Source organism: Panthera pardus, unplaced genomic scaffold (assembly GCF_024362965.1).
Source record: "Panthera pardus isolate Hobbes unplaced genomic scaffold, ASM2436296v1 HiC_scaffold_15, whole genome shotgun sequence".
NCBI classification, from domain to species: Eukaryota; Metazoa; Chordata; class Mammalia; order Carnivora; family Felidae; genus Panthera; species Panthera pardus.
In genome coordinates, this window is record NW_026526710.1 from 52,001,331 (window position 1) to 52,016,924 (window position 15,594).

Sequence of the window (15,594 nt, forward strand, 5' to 3'; positions counted from 1 at the left end):
TGTGTATGCCCTTCTTCTATATCCAAAAATGTAAACGTGGTCAGGGGAATGATCAAGCAGGTTTGTGTTGTCCTATTCCAGGGATTTCACTTGGGCACAGATCTTAAAATTGTCCCAGCATGGGTATGTGCAGACTCTGTGGACGGGATGAGTTGACCAGGTTTGGTAATAAAAGCCGTGTGCCCATCCAACAGAATCAAACCGGATTGTTTTATTTTCTGTAAAGCCCTGTGACATGTTATTTCTGGATAAATTCTTGTTCTGTATAGGTCCCTGCTGATCTAGAATCTCTTTGAGGTGGGTGTGCCAGAACCTTAAAGCTGATTGATAGCATGTATGTGTCTTTTTGGTGACTGCTCTGATACCCATGTATATTTTGTCTCCTGTCTCCATTAGGCGGGGCAAAAAGCACAGCATCGTCCTGAGGACACAGCTGTCCGTGAGGGTCCATGCCTGCATTGGTGAGTGACAGGTGCAGAAGGGGAACTTGCCATCGGCCCTCAAGTGATTAAATGTGTGATAAGAAATGTCATCTAAATGTTAATCCCAATAAAATACTTGGGAGTATGCTATTCATTGGGGTTGGTTCTTACCACAGGTGGTTAGTTTAGTGAAGTCATTTTTGGCAATCGTTTTTGAAGCCCTGTTTCATTGCAACTTCCTTTGCTTTTTGGTTAGTCAGCAGAGCTTGAGGTAAGACAGATTGTTGATGAGATTCTTGATGGCATTGTGTTAGTGTGAACCTCCAGCCAATTGAAGTGATATTCACCTGCCTTCTGGTGGCTCCATGAAGCTCGCTGGGAAGAAGCGGGGGCTGAGCCTCCAGGCTGTGCTCAGGTGACAGGGAAATCTCAGGTCAGTGTAGGATGGGGCGTCTGTAGATCGAAAGCAATATGGTGTCAAGTGGATGTGTTTGTGGTTCAGAATGGTTTGCCAGTGATCATACCAGAACCCTACTGGGGCCATTCCTGCAGCTATTTTCCTGTACCTGTTGTTTTCCCCATCTATGCATGTGGGTTGAATGGCAACGCAAGCAGTTACTTATGTGACGTAGACCATTTTTATGTGAAAGGTATCTAAAACCCGGGCCTGATTTCCTCTTGGCATCGGGTCAAGTTGAGGCAAGTATCTAGTAACATAAAGAGAAGAAAAAAAACTATAAATTATTTTATACGTAGTTTTCCATGTTTGAATAGTTTTGCTTTTATTACAGGTTGTGGTCTTAATTCAGGACACTAATTAAGAGAGCATAAGTCATCTTCTAGAGGCCCAGTCTATACCTAGGATGTGGTAACTGAGTGGAGTGGAAGGGATGGTTTCTGGTCCCTTCACTTCCTCCCTATTTCCTTGTTGGAGAACCAGGGATGGAGGGAGGGAGGGGATGAATGTAGAGGGCAACTGTGTAATTTAAAGTCATCTGGCATTAGGTGTGCAAGGAAGTTAGGGTCTCTGGTGACAACTTTTGTGGCCAGCGAGTAATTGTATAGCAGACTCCTACACCTCAGGGGTGGGAGGGTTCCTAATCATGTTGGAAACAGTGAGGTCTGTAGGAGCCTCAGTAGTGACTGTTGACGTGTCAGCTGCCTGTAGCACTGAGTGACCATGAACTCTGTACTATAAAAATAGGCAATATATATTTAATCATTAGCTTTATCACCTGCTTGACACTTTTTCCAGTTATATATATAAATCTACCTGATGAAAAGGTCTGTGACCTAGGACTTGGCATGACCCCACCTCCCCCCAAATCCAGATCTAGAACAAATTCCAATATATAAGCTGAATACCATTGAAGTGAAATATTGAAGTATAGCTGATAACCAGTAGAGATGGGGGACAGGAATATGAATTGGTATTTCCCATGAGAGTAGGCAGGGCAAAGCAGATGAACACTAAAATAGGCTAGATCAGAATCCTAATGAACTAATTCCTATTAGGTAAATGCACTTTTTTGGAATATAAATATTTCGAGTATAGTTTTTTAAACAGCTATGCTATTGACTTGCATTAACCTAGGTATTCTACAGTCTCGTGTAATACATGTGGCATGTAAAACACATAACTTATCCCCATAGCACACCGAGCACCAGCAGCTGGTCCAGGGCTCTCCCAAGACACACATGCCTTCCTGCTGGAGTGCTTGAACCAGGTGCTGACAGGATCGGTGTGTTTGTTCTCCACCCTCCTTATGCCAATTGCGCTTGCTATTGGACTTAAGTAATGGGATGAAATAGTAGGTGAATATCTTATAAACGGATTAAACAGGAGTATAAAAATCACTGCTTTCAAAATACATGGAATAGTTTGGACAGGATTCAACACTAGTAACTATCAAAGCATTCATCAACATAGGTGGGTTGGGACAACTGTTAAGAGTTGGGGAACATGGGAAAAAATCCAGAAGGGCTCTAGTCTTCACAAGTATCTCTGTTCTTGGTCGATTTCACAGAAATGGGGATTGGAAATCCCAGACCACATCATTGGAGGAGTTCATGACAGAAGGTCCACAGATAATTCTAGTTAGTAGACTCTTAGTCAAAGAAAGGTCATAGCTTGAAATGACCTTTTCACACCCATAGCTTGGGTGTGAAAGTGTACACCCTTACCGTGCCGTATCTCATAACAGGCAAACCAGGATGGTCAATTTCGATAGCTGCAGATTAAATAAAGTTTTAAGGTATTTGTTACCTTAAAAAGATTTTGTGCTTTAATTAGTTCTCACCACTCATTACCTCAGCCCCAATTGTGTCAGATGGGAGGGCTTGACTGTATAACTTAACATGGGTACCCAAGAGTCAAAGCTTTTCCTTTGTATTAAAAAAAAAAAAAAAAAAACCCTTTCTTGTTCCGTTTCCTATTATTGGCAAGATCTGGAATAGATTTATTGTAACAGCACTAAATATTATCCTTTGGTTATGTATAGAAAATGGAATGTATGTGTGATGTGTATGAAATACCAACCCCCATTGTGACATATTCTTTTCCTTTCCAAATGGCAATATTAGATGAGATTTCTTTGGGATGGATAAACCAAACCTGGAACAATCTTCAGTTGAAAGGAGAAAAGAAAACATGACAAGTGGGGGGAAAACCTTTTTCATAACAGTTGGTTGAGTCCTTGTTTCTTTTCCAGATGGTTTCCATCCTTGCCATATAAGCCATGGTTAAGCTATTACAGACATCTGACAATGACTGTTCTTAGGCCTGGCACCATATGCCACTTCCCCAATGACCCCTTTCCCGCTACACGATTGGGCTGGAAGGATCCAGGATCGGTTTGGGCTCGGGTTTAAAATGCTATCAAGTAAATTTCTCCAAAACGTTTTTTACACCCTACAATCCTCTTACTTCCTATTAAGTATAGGAACGTTTAGAATCCAGGACTGCATGTTGATGAATTGGAGGTGACCTGCCGTTGGAATTCTCCAGTGTTAACTTTGGAACTCTGTACCCAGTTGGGACAAGAGTGGCGTGGAGCCTTTGTGGTCAGCAACCAAGCCAATCTCCCAAAAAGTGAAGGCCACTGGACGCTGCTTTGAAGGTCATGGCTGGCAGCCAACAGAGGCCTTTTCTGATAGCGCAGCAGTGCTGAAGCAGGAAGTTGGAATGGGATTTCGGTGTGGAGAGAGACCCTTAAGCTATTTGTACCTCTTTGCTCTTCTCCACTCTCATTCTTATTTCTTTGTACATTTTGGGTATGACCACTTGATGAAATGTTGCAGCAAACGATGCATGACTAGCTTCTGTCCCTTGTCCTGTTGTAGGCATGAACTTAAATACGGATGGAGAAAAAAAAAACCTGATTGGCATTAAAGTCTGCATTTTTATGAGATTAGCTAGAGAAAATAAATTAGTTGGTCCCTGCAAGTGATCTTATTTCCAGACACCAGAAAAATGTTCAGAGGGCCAGCTGGCTCTGATGACTCAATCTCCTCTTGAAGAGAAAAGGTGCAGAATAATTGTAGGGATAATAAATGGAATTGAGGATTTAGAAACAAAAAGGGTTTGAAATCCTTAGGATCCTAAAGGTGTTTTCTGAGGGTTTTCTACTGGCTTATTTCAAAAGCATTTTGTTGGGCTTAAAACTTCTGCTTCAGTTTTCTGGACCAGGCCCTGTCTTCTCATTAAGAGAATAAGTAAACCCTGTCACGTGATGGTCTGCAACCCGTAAGGTGGACACTTTGAGATATCCAGCATTGAATTAAAAGGCTACATTGGCTTAAGACGGCAAAGTATAATTTCTGATTGTAGTTGTGAAGAACAACCTGGTACAAAGGATTTTTAGAGCCTTTAGAGGAGTTTCCCCAAAACCTAGGAGATGATGAGGTCTGCCCATGAAGACAGAGGTGAGGAAGGCAGAAACTGGTGAGGTAGCTGAAGCGGCTAATCTCTCCATGAGGTTAGTCTCCTTGCTCATAAAAGGTCAAATCACTGAGAGAGGATATTTGTAGAGGCGAGAAAAGCACATTTGGAGAAGGCCGCTTCATCCATGGATGAAAAAGTAGTCCATTTCCAGCAACATAGACAACAGAATGAGGCTTCCATATAGCATTTGCCAGGCCTTTTGCTCTCCGGAGTGGAGTCCTCCGGCTCTGTGCTTCGTGCTGTGCTGTTCCAGTAACGGGGCTAATGACAAATGGAGGGAGTGGGCAGCGTTTCAAGAAGAATCTTCTAGTGCAGGAGTGACCGAGGGGATTCAGCTCAGGTGCTAGCTGTTTGAGAGGGGGCTGCTCCCTGGGGCACGGTGTTGAGAAGGTTCCTGTGGCTGTGTGCCGCCTTGCTGGTTAAAGGTCTTGGATCCGGGCTAGCTTTGGTTGGTAGTGATGGAGGTGGTGTGAGAGTCTGTGTGGTGTGCCTGATGGCTCAGGGGCTCCCGGTGAGCTACAGGTTCTGCCTAGTGTCTGAATCTTCTCTGGCTACAGTATGGGTTCTGTGTTTAGAAGTTGGAGAGGGGAACTCTACCCATGATCCCTAACCCCACCCTCCCCGCTTTTTGTTCTCTAATCCTTTTCTCAGGCTCTGCCTTGTTTAGCCTGTGAATGAGCGTGGCTCCTATCCTCTCCCCACTTGCTGAGCTTTCTGACCGGGCAGAGTACCACTTGCCCGCTTCTGAGTGGCTTGTAAAGTTTGAGCTGGGGTTTTATGTGGCCGAGCCCTCCTGGCCCTGCACGGAGGCCTCCCTACAGCTGCTTTTTTGATGTTGCACTTGCTCCTCAGGTGGGCTGTTAGAGGACACTGGGTTTGGACTGTTAATTGGATTCCAATGTGGTCCTCACTGCCTCTTGATTCTGGAATTCTCATGAAAACTAGGTTTCCTTCTGCAAACCTCAAAATGCCTTTTGGACCCTCTTGGGCTTAACACCTGGTGGTATTTGTATATTAGCTAGTAAAGATGAGGTGCCCCTTAGCACGGTGGGTGCTGAGACACCTGAGGCTTGTGCAGTGAATGTGGAGCCCTTCTAGCTTGGGTGTGCTGCCCCTCTGTCCATGTAGGTGTTGCTGGCCCCATGTTGTTATAGGTGGCAGGTCCCCAAGGCCTGCTGGGTGACTGGGAAAACTATAAAATAGGCTGCGCTCTGACCAGAAGCAGCCCCCCACCCCAGCCGTTCTTTCTCCTTTTGGCCCCCCTGCCCTGATGTGTCTGACTTCAAATCTTGGGCCTGGGATTCTTGCTGACTTGGTCCTATGTCCTCCCAGGTGCCAGCTTCTGCTCTTACCTTTCCTCTGTGGCCTTGGCAGAGGTTTCCTCCTGCCCTGTTTGTGGATGTCACAGTGGCTAGGCTCCTAGTTTCCTGGTCATAGTCTTCCCTTGTGGGGTTAGGGACAGTGGGTCACATTTCCTGTCCTTCGATGTAGGGATGCACTGGTTGTCCAGAAATCCTGGAGCCCATCTCCCATCCCAGCCTTCTTCTTCTTCTTTTTTTAAAGTTTATTTGGGGAGAGGCAGAGAAAGAGGGAGACAGGGAATCCCAAGAAGGCTCCGTGCTGCTAGTTCAGAGTCCTACATGGGGCTTGAACTCAGGAAACCTTGAGATCATGACCTGAGCTGAAACCAGGAGTCAGATGTTTAACCAACTGAGCCACCCAGGTGCCCTCCCATCCCAGCCTTCTTTCTGGGATCCCCAAGTGGCTAGCCACTGCCTTGGCACAAATTGTGCTCAGATTTGAAATCCTGAGTCTCTCTTTGCTACAGGAGACTTTTAGTGCTTATAAATCTTTTTAAATCTCCCTTTTACACCCCATCAGGTCTGTGACCTGCTGTTACCCAGAGTTCTGTTATCTGGGTAAAAATGGGCCTTCTGGGCTAATCAGATAAATACCTCCCATCATCTGGTTCCTATTAATCTACTTCAGCCCCCAGGTGCAGACCCCACAGAATGCCCGTGTGTCTAGAAGGCCATTGGGTCTGGGCTGGGAGAAGTCAGCTTGTCAGACTCTTCACTCTGTGGGTGGCTACCGCTAAGGTGCCTTATGGCCAAACAGTGATTGACAGATGTGCCCATACCCCTCTCCCCCAAGGGAGAAAGGGTAGAGGTAGGATGTGGAATGTTCCATTAGGTGGTTAAAATGCCCCGGGGTCTGGTGTTTAAATACTCCTAGCCATTCCGTTCTGTCAAATCTATCCACATAAAGATGTGGACAGTACACAGAAAAGTCAGGAATGGTTTGTTGCCCCAAACTAAAAACATGTAGAGAATGAACTTAAAGAATAACTCTACTGTCTACGGACATGCCGGTAAACATAAATACAGGGGGTGAATAAAAAAAAGGAGACGCACCTATGAGAGAATTTGCTTGGGAACCTTCTAGATCCAGCTGGAAACTCAGGTCAGCTATGGGAATTAAGAGGAAGGAAATCTGAGCAAATGTGGATTGACCCACAAGAAAGAAAAGCACCTACACAAGGTCTCTTAAGGTCACATGTGTGTCCTTACTCTCCCCTTTTGACTTTATTTAAATTATTCATGGCTTCTTTGTCACCTTTTATCTCTGAAGATCCCTAGTTTGTTGTATAAAATTTGAGCATTGCCTTAGAACCATTATCGATGTTTACTTTGCACTGTCCTAATAATGGCTTACATCCTTGACAAGGAACATGAAATTTTGGCAGAAATTGACTCGGGAGAATGGAGTCATCGTAGTGGGGAGACCTGTAACAGATGTTACAAGCCAGCATATGGTTCAAACTTGTCAGCTAGATTCCAAAGTTGCTGTCCAGCAGAACCTTTAGTTTTATCCAGAAAAACAACCCCTGATAAGGAAACCACCATGCTTTTGAACAAGTTCTAGAGTGTTGCTACAGACGCTTTTTACTTCCGGCTCTGAGCTGCCTGGGGGATGTAATGCAGCCTCTGGTGGCGAGCTCTCTGCACCTGTGGCTCTCCCCGTGAAGAAACAGCTTCATTTTTGCTCATGGAACAGTAAAAGCATGTCAGGAAACAAAGTGATTTGTCTGGTTACTAGAGATTTTGATAGGAGGTCGGATGGCTTGCAGATACCTTGTTACGTGGAGGTTCTTCAAGGATTGGGTGGGTACCTGTGTTTTTCGGGTCTTGCTGAGGGACTTGGAGAAAATGGATTCTCGGGTGGGGATTCTGGGCATGTTTTACTGATTGCTGTTGAGCTGGAAATACCAAATGGGAAGTATTTTAATTTGGGAATAAAAACACATGGAAAACATTAGTGTTGAGTCAAAACATGCAGCCGGTTCAAGATCTAATTCAAAGGAGATAAAGGTGTTTGGGAATTGGTTACAAGTGCTGGAGTCTCAGTTCACGTGCCAGGGTAATAGTGACAGAACAGCAAAGGAGAAAATAAAAAAGGTGAGCGTAATTGCAATCTTGTTAGTATAATTGAAAAAAAGAAAACATTCTGTTCAATGTGTGATGTGATTTATCTGCATCCTAGTGACTACTGTGATGGTGTGGGCAGGAGGGGATCCATTTTACATGGATTCAGGGAAATCTTTGTGACAACGTACAGCATTAGGTGGTCGATAGTTGAGTCATTTCTTAGCCTTTTAAGATTTCACTGTAGATTTAATGGCCGACTTACTATCACCCTGAAAATTAGATAATGTATTTGCAAGTATTTCAAGTTGTAAAATGTCACAAAGATAGTTGGAGAAGTCTACGAAATTGTATATTGTTAACCTTGGCCATTTTTTTAAAAGTAATGTGAACCATGTTCACAGAGTGGCACCTTGGCAGTTGGGTCTTTACCCACCCTTGGTCCCACGGACCCTCACTAGTCCTCTGGAGCTGTGGGAGGGGCTAAGAGACTTGAGGCCTCCAGAAGATCTGGATGTGATATCAAGGTCCCATCCTGGGAGGTGGGGGAACTAAGGCCTGAATCTCTCTTAATTTCCTGACTAGTGCTCTTTGTACTGGCCTGTTCCTTTGCTTTTTTAGGACATCTTTAAACAGTCTTCGGCTCTTTCCTGTCCACATGGTTACAGAGCCTGGTGCAACCCTTCTGGTCTGAGAGGTCTGAAGTGCTGACAAAACCTCTAGATAGGGCTTCCAAAATACTTTCCTGAAGCAAAGTTTCACCAGGCTTCGAAGGACTGTTTTCTAGTGCAGTCCTGGTGTGATTCGTAGATGGTCCTAGGATCTGAGGAAAAAATGGATTTCATCCTTCAAGAGCTGATAATGTTTTGTTGTGCAGCTGAAACTCCCTTTTCCAAGCCGGGCTGCTAACTGCTGTAGAAGAAGCCGGAGTTTCTGCGTCCCTTTTCAGACTTCCATCTTGACCAGCTGGACTTGGCTTCTCATTTTGGACTTCTTGTTGGGAAGACCTGGAAACCAAGGCTCCTAACTGACCAGAACTACATGCTGGCAGCTCTGGCTTTTGGAGCTCCTGGAAAGGAACAAAAGTGTTCTGGGCTGGAGGCTGGGAGTCTTCCTGCTCTTGGTGTGGAGGTCTGGTCCTTACCTGGGAAGGTCTAGGAGGTAGGGTTTATGTTCCAGGTAGCAGTTAGCTCTTGAGCATTTGAAGGTGGGCCATTTTGTGTCCACACCATAGGAGCAGACCCCAAAGTATTTGTTGATTAAAGAAACCTGTGATAGTGATAGAGGATAAATATTTGAACTTGATCCTGTTTCTGGCACAAAGCTCCTAAAACCTGTGAAATTTCTTAAGTGAGGAGAGCAACAGAATATTCTTTTTGTTAATGAGGTGGCTTGATCTCCACCTAAGGATGGGGTGGGTTACCAACCATGTGATTGGACAGCTTAGAACTTTCAGTTCCATCCCTGACCTTTTAGCCATTGGTGAGTGATTCAATCACTCATGCCTATAATGAAGGCTCCGTAAAACCCCAAAAGGATGAGGTTCAGAGAACTTGCTGGTTGGCGGACACAGGGAGATTCAGGAAGAGTGGCACATCTGGAGAGATTATGGAGGGGCCGTACCCCTCTCTCATATCTTGCTCTATGCATCCCTGCTGCGTGACTGTTCTTGAGTTACATCCTTTTATAATAAACTGGTAGTCAAGTAAAATGTTTGAGTTCTGTGTATCGAATTCCTCAAACTCAACGAGAGCTTCATTCGAACCTGTGATCAAAAGCTGGTAGATCAGGGGCACAGATGACAACCCGAGTTGACTATTAGTGTTTGAAGTAGGGTGCACAGTCTTGTAAGACTGATCCTTTAACCTGTGGTACTTGAAGTTCTCCACAGGTAGATGGTGTCCAAGTTGAGTTGAATTGTAGGGCACTTAGCTGGTGTCTAACTGGTATGTGATGCGGGGAAGCCTACACACGCCTATGTTGCGATCTGGTCCAGGAACCCGAAAGAGCTGCTAAAAGGGTCATGGTACTGACGTGCATTTAATGCATTTATTTCAGAAATGAATTTGTTTGGTATTTTCTTAGGAAGAAAAGGCAGTAAGTAGAACGTGAAAGTAAATAGAAAGTAACACATCTGGGGGAGTGGGCAGAGTCATTTTCAAGAGTTTGCAGGAGAGCCCCGGGCTCTGTGGGGTACAGTGTGGATCCAGAAGCACAGCGCTTGAGACCGCTCGTGGCCTGCAGGTGTGCGAGGCAGAGCACTGTGAGTGGGGCCTGGGGCATCCACTGCCACCTCTCCCACCTTCAGCCTTGTTAGGTCTGTCTGCTTATTGATAACGGGAAGGACAAGGGAGCTCTGGTGCCCCCCTCCTGGCAGTGGTGGAGCTAGTATGTGCACAGTGCAAACGTGGTGCCCAGGGGGTACTACCTGGGGCAAATGGTGGTAAATATCATCATCGTTCTTAGCAGTTTTGTGTGTTGTTGCTTTATAAGTTGTTAGAGCGATGGGAATGCCCAGTGGTTCTCGAAGGTACTTGGGGAGTGTCCGGCGTGTTTAGAGACAGAACTCACTTGGATGCCATGTATGTCTTGCCCCCAATTCTTGAAGGACCTTCCTTATCCAGAATTGGATCTCAGAATTGTATTAAATATTAAACTAGGGAAAGACATTGCCAAATTCTTAAATATAAAACCCAAATAATGCTCAACTAAGGTGTTTAATGTGTGATATAGCCCCTACCCTTTTCTGCTTCGCCGACAGGTTTGAAACTACAGGTCAATAAGTTTCTGTTCACATGTTACTTGATGCTGTGGGATGGAGTTGGCTGTCCTGGGTTCACAATTCCTGTTGAACTAGTGGCCTTGCACTCTGTGGTTTTCTTCTCTTCAGCTGTCCTGGTTTTGATACATTGTAGGGTGTTCCACTTTGGGCAAGCATCGAATGATCAGCATGTTTGCTGAAATACTCCAATCTTCACTGAAACTAAATGGGTTTTGTGAAAGTGAAGGCAGCTTGATGGCACCCTTCTATGTGTCCCCAGATGGTGTTCTCCTGAAGGTACTGCCGAGAGGGAGGGTGAAGCTTCTGAGCATGTGCTCTGCCATTAAATAAGACAGTTGGGTGCGTGAAAAGGAGTGAAAACACCATAACATAACACCAAGTGCTAGTTATATTGTGTAACTTGAAAGTGGAAAATTATGTTCTAAACCCTATAAAGGTAGTCAAAATATTCTGAGTTGATATTTACAGAATGATTGGATAAGCTGTTCAAACTGCACCAAAAAAATAGAAACTTATGTTTGTTTTGTCTACAACTCCGCTAGTGATGGTAAACTCTTGACACATAAATAACCTGGAATAGTAATTGTGAGCGGACTGTATCTGGAAGATTTTTTAATGACTTGTCTGGCACAGGGTACTTTAAAATGATGGTACTTTAAAGTGATGCACTAAAATGCATGCACTAGCTTTTCTTCTACCTCCTGTTCTGCAGTTTGGGTCCTGGGGCTGGTGAGGTTGGGGATGGGTAGACTAGGTGCTACTTGCCATCACTGGGCAGTGGCTCCCAGGTTTCAGAAGCCACCAGGAAGCATGTAGAGAGCCTGGAGCACTTCACACCTCATCATAAAGCCATAAAAACAATTACCAGCCCATTAGAGACTTGACAAGGAGCTCCACAAAGCTGTCCTGGCTGGGAATTGCCAAGGCCAGAGTGAGTCACTGATGAGATTCATGCTGTGGACTTTTTTTTTTTTTTTTTTGGTGGAAGATAGTAGATTCTAGAAGTGAGACATGTCTGTTGAGATGGCCTGGAAGAGCTCAGGCCAGGCTTCTCAAGGGTGGAACTGGTGGTATATGCTTTTGCTGCAGGTATTGGGATGGTGATCCTCCCATCTCCCAACTCCCAACTCCCAAGGCAGTTTGGTGTTGGGGTTCAAGTTGTAGCCCTGCCTTTCCTCAGCTGTCATCCAGAGTTTGCAGTTCAGTTCTTTCTGGGATCTGACTCCAGGCTTGACCTTCATCAGGACTCTTGAGTGGTCCCAGGCTGTGGCATCTGGTTCAGGGGTGTGGGGGATATGGAGTACTGAGTCCAGCTCAAGGGGCGGGGGGTGGGGGCGCTGCTGACTTGGACCTCATGGGAAGGACTTGTGATGTCACCTCCAGATGGGGTTGTACCTAGAATCCAAGATTAAATATTTATTTATTATTTTAAATTTTATTTATTTTTTAAATTTATATCCAAATTAGTTAGCATATAGTAAAACAGTGATTTCAGACTCCTTAATGCCCCTTACCCATTTAGCCCATCCACCCTCCCACAACCCTCCTGTAACCCTCTGCTCTCCATATTTATGAGTCTCTTCTGTTTTGTCCCCCTCCCTGTCTCCCTGTTTTTATATTATTTTTATTTCCCTTTCCTTATGTTCTTCTGTTTTGCCTCTTGAAGTCCTCATGAATGAGGTCATATGATGTTTGTCTTTCTCTGACTAATTTCACTTAGCATAATATCCTCCAGTTCTATCCACATAGTTGCAAATGTCAAGATTTCATTCTTTTGGATTGCTGAGTAATACTCCATTGTGTATATATACCACATCTTCTTTATCCATTCATCCATGGATGGACATTTGGGCTCTTTCCATACTTTGGTTATTGTTGATAGTGCTGCTATAAACATATGGGGGTGCATGTGTCCCTTTGAAACAGCACACCTGTATCCCGTGGATAAATGCCTAGTAGTGCAATTGCTGGGTCGTAGGGTAGTTCTATTTTTAGTTTTTTGAGGAACCTCCATACTGTTTTCCAGAGTGGCTGCACCAGCTTGCATTGCCACCAACAATGCAAAACAGATCCTCTTTCTCTGCATCCTCACCAACCTCTGTTGTTGCCTGAGTTGTTAATGTTAGCCATTCTGACAGGTGTGAGGTGATATCTCAGTGTGGTTTTGATTTGTATTTCCCTGATGATGAGTGATGTTGAGCATTTTTTCATGTGTCGGTTGGCCATCTGGATGTCTTCTTTGGAGAAGTGTCTATTCATGTCTTTTGCCCATTTCTTCACTGGATTATTTGTTTTTTGGGTGTTGAGTTTGGTAAGTTCTTTATAGATTTTGGATACTAACCCTTTATCTGATATGTCGTTTGCAAATATCTTCTCCCATTCTGTGGGTTGCCTTTTAGTTTTGCTGATTGTTTCCTTTGCTGTGCAGAAGCTTTTTATTTTGATGAGGTCCCAATAGTTCATTTTTGCTTGTTTCCCTTGTCTCTGGAGACGTGTTGAGTGAGCAGTTGCTGCAGCCAAGATCAAAGAGGTTTCTGCCTGCTTTCTCCTTGAGGATTTTGATGGCTTCCTGTCTTACATTGAGGTCTTTCATCCATTTTGAGTTTTTGTGTATGGTATAAGAAAGTGGTCCAGGTTCATTCTTCTGCATGTCGCCGTCCGGTTTTCCCAGCACCACTTGCTGAAGAGACTGTCTTTATTCCATTGGATATTCTTTCCTGCTTTGTCAAAGGTTAGTTGGCCATGTGTTTGTGGGTCCATTTCTGGGTTCTCTATTCTGTTTCATTGATCTGAGTGTCTGTTCTTGTGCCAGTACCATCCTGTCTTGATGATTATGGCTTTGTAGAATAGCTTGAAGTCTGGGATTGTGATGCCTCCCGCTTTGGTTTTCTTTTTCAAGATTGCTTTGGGTATTTGGGGCCTTTTCTGGTTCCATACAAATGTTAGGATTATTTGTTCTAGCTCTGTGAAGAATGCTGGTGATATTTTGATAGGGATTGCATTGAATGTGTAGATTGCTTTGGGTAGTATTGACATTTTAACAATATTTGTTCTTCCTGTTCAGGAGCATGAAATCTTTTTCCATTTTTTTGTCTTCAATTTCTTTCATAAGCTTTCTATAGCGTTCAGTGTATACATTTTTCACCTCTTTGGTTAGATTTATTCCTAGGTATTTTATGGTTTTTGGTGCAACTGTAAATGGGATTGATTCCTTGATTTCTCTTTCTGTTGCTTCATTGTTGGTGAATAGGAATGCAACCGATTTCTGTGCATTGATTTTATATCCTGCAACTTTGCTGAATTCATGGATCAGTTCTAGCAGTTTTTTGGTGGAATCTTTAGGGTTTTCCATATAGAGTATCATGTCATCTGGGAAGAGTGAAAGTTTGACCTCCTCCTGGCCGATTTGGATGCCCTTTATTTCTTTGTGTTGTCTGATTGCAGAGGCTAAGACTTCAATACTACGTTGAATAATAGTGGTGAGAATGGACATCCCTGTCTTGTTCCTAACCTTAGGGGGAAAACTCTGTTTTTCACAGGATGATATTAGCATTGGTCTTTCATGTATGGCTTTTATGATCTCAAGGTATGATCCTTCTACCCCTGCTTTCTTGAAGGTTTTTATCAAGAAAGGGTGCTGTATTTTGTCAAATGCTTTCTCTGCATCTGTTGAGAGGATCATATGATTCTTGTCCAAGATTAAATATTTAAAATGTAACAGTATGTAATACATATTATATATAATATGTACATATAAATATATTTATATACATGTATAAAATATAACCCTCCTTTAGGATGTTTTCATGTGACTTAAATGGCTTAGGAGACAAAAATAAATAAGAAATGAAAAAGCAGATACCCTGGAGCAGTCCTGCTAAGATCTGGGCATCCAGATTGTAGCTGAGGGTGTTGGCTCCTCTTAGGGGTGTCCTAGTTTAGGGGAGAAGGTGGGTGAGGGAGGAGCAGTGACAGGCAGGATTCTAACTGCAGAATCAGCATGGTCAGGCAGTTAGACCTGGGACATGGCATTGACTTTTCCAAGATGGGAGACCCTCAAGCTTCCCTTCTGAACTGCGGAAAGCACTGATGAGCCATGCAGCTGTCTTAGGCCCAGAACCTGGCATCTGGCAGTGCTACATACACCATTTTCATGAACTTGAGCTTTGATGCTTTTGCTGTCAAGAGTCAACAGTGTCTGGTGGGTGGGATTGAAAACATCACTGTTGTTTATATTACTGTAATGTCAGAAATGTCTAGCTTTCCACCTGCTTTGGAGAGTGACTCTTCACTACTTAGGTGCCTACTGGGTGCCACTACCATGGTAAGTGCTGTAAGGGAAATAGGTATGTTAAGTACACGCAGTACCAAAAGGGGGGCATTTCCATCCACTCTCATGATTCTGACTAGAAGCTGTGTGCTTGGAGTTTCTAACTCTTAGAGTTCTGGATCTGCTGTGTGCTGTGTCCACTGGATACTTGAGCTTGATCCCACATGCATCTCCTATTTCTCACCCCCCACCAGAAGGGCTCGGCTCACCTGTGCCTTGTGTCCCCAGTGTGTTCAGCATGGGACATTGACCATTCACCTCTTCTCCAACTGTGTGACCTGTGTCCTATTTCCCAAGGATGCTAGGTGACTCTTAAGAGCAGGAATGGAGGTCCTTCCTCTGTCTCAGGGTGGAAGGGTAAAGGGGCCTTGAAGGAACAAGGAGTTGGGTTTCAAGGAGCTAGTCCTAGAACCCCCCTGAGTCTTGATTTCTCCACTTGAACTTGGGGATAGAATTCATTTCAAAGGTGGAGAATTTTCCATGCACATTTAAAAAGTGTGTATGTGTATATATTTTGTCTCTTTAATAGGATGGTTACGTTGAACTTTCTCTTGAATCTCGTCCTTGTTGTCTTTCGCCAAGGAAGTTTGCACATAAAATTCTAATGGTACTCTTGATTTCTCCTGATCCTGAAGTGTACAGAATCTGACTTATATGATTCTTAAACTAGATGTGAGGCTTGAGCTAAGCAG

At 44.0% G+C, this 15,594-nt stretch overlaps 1 protein-coding gene across 13 annotated transcripts in view; it reads left to right on the forward strand.

Annotated features, from left to right (window-relative positions):
• The window catches only part of FHOD3 (formin homology 2 domain containing 3), a 469,161-nt gene that overhangs the window by 72,277 nt on the left and 381,290 nt on the right, over positions 1–15,594 (forward strand). For all 13 annotated transcript variants that reach the window (XM_053902586.1, XM_053902585.1, XM_053902587.1 and 10 more), the window contains exon 3: positions 397–461. In XM_053902586.1, coding sequence (XP_053758561.1) covers positions 397–461 — 65 coding nt within the window. The remainder of the gene's footprint in view (positions 1–396; positions 462–15,594) is intronic.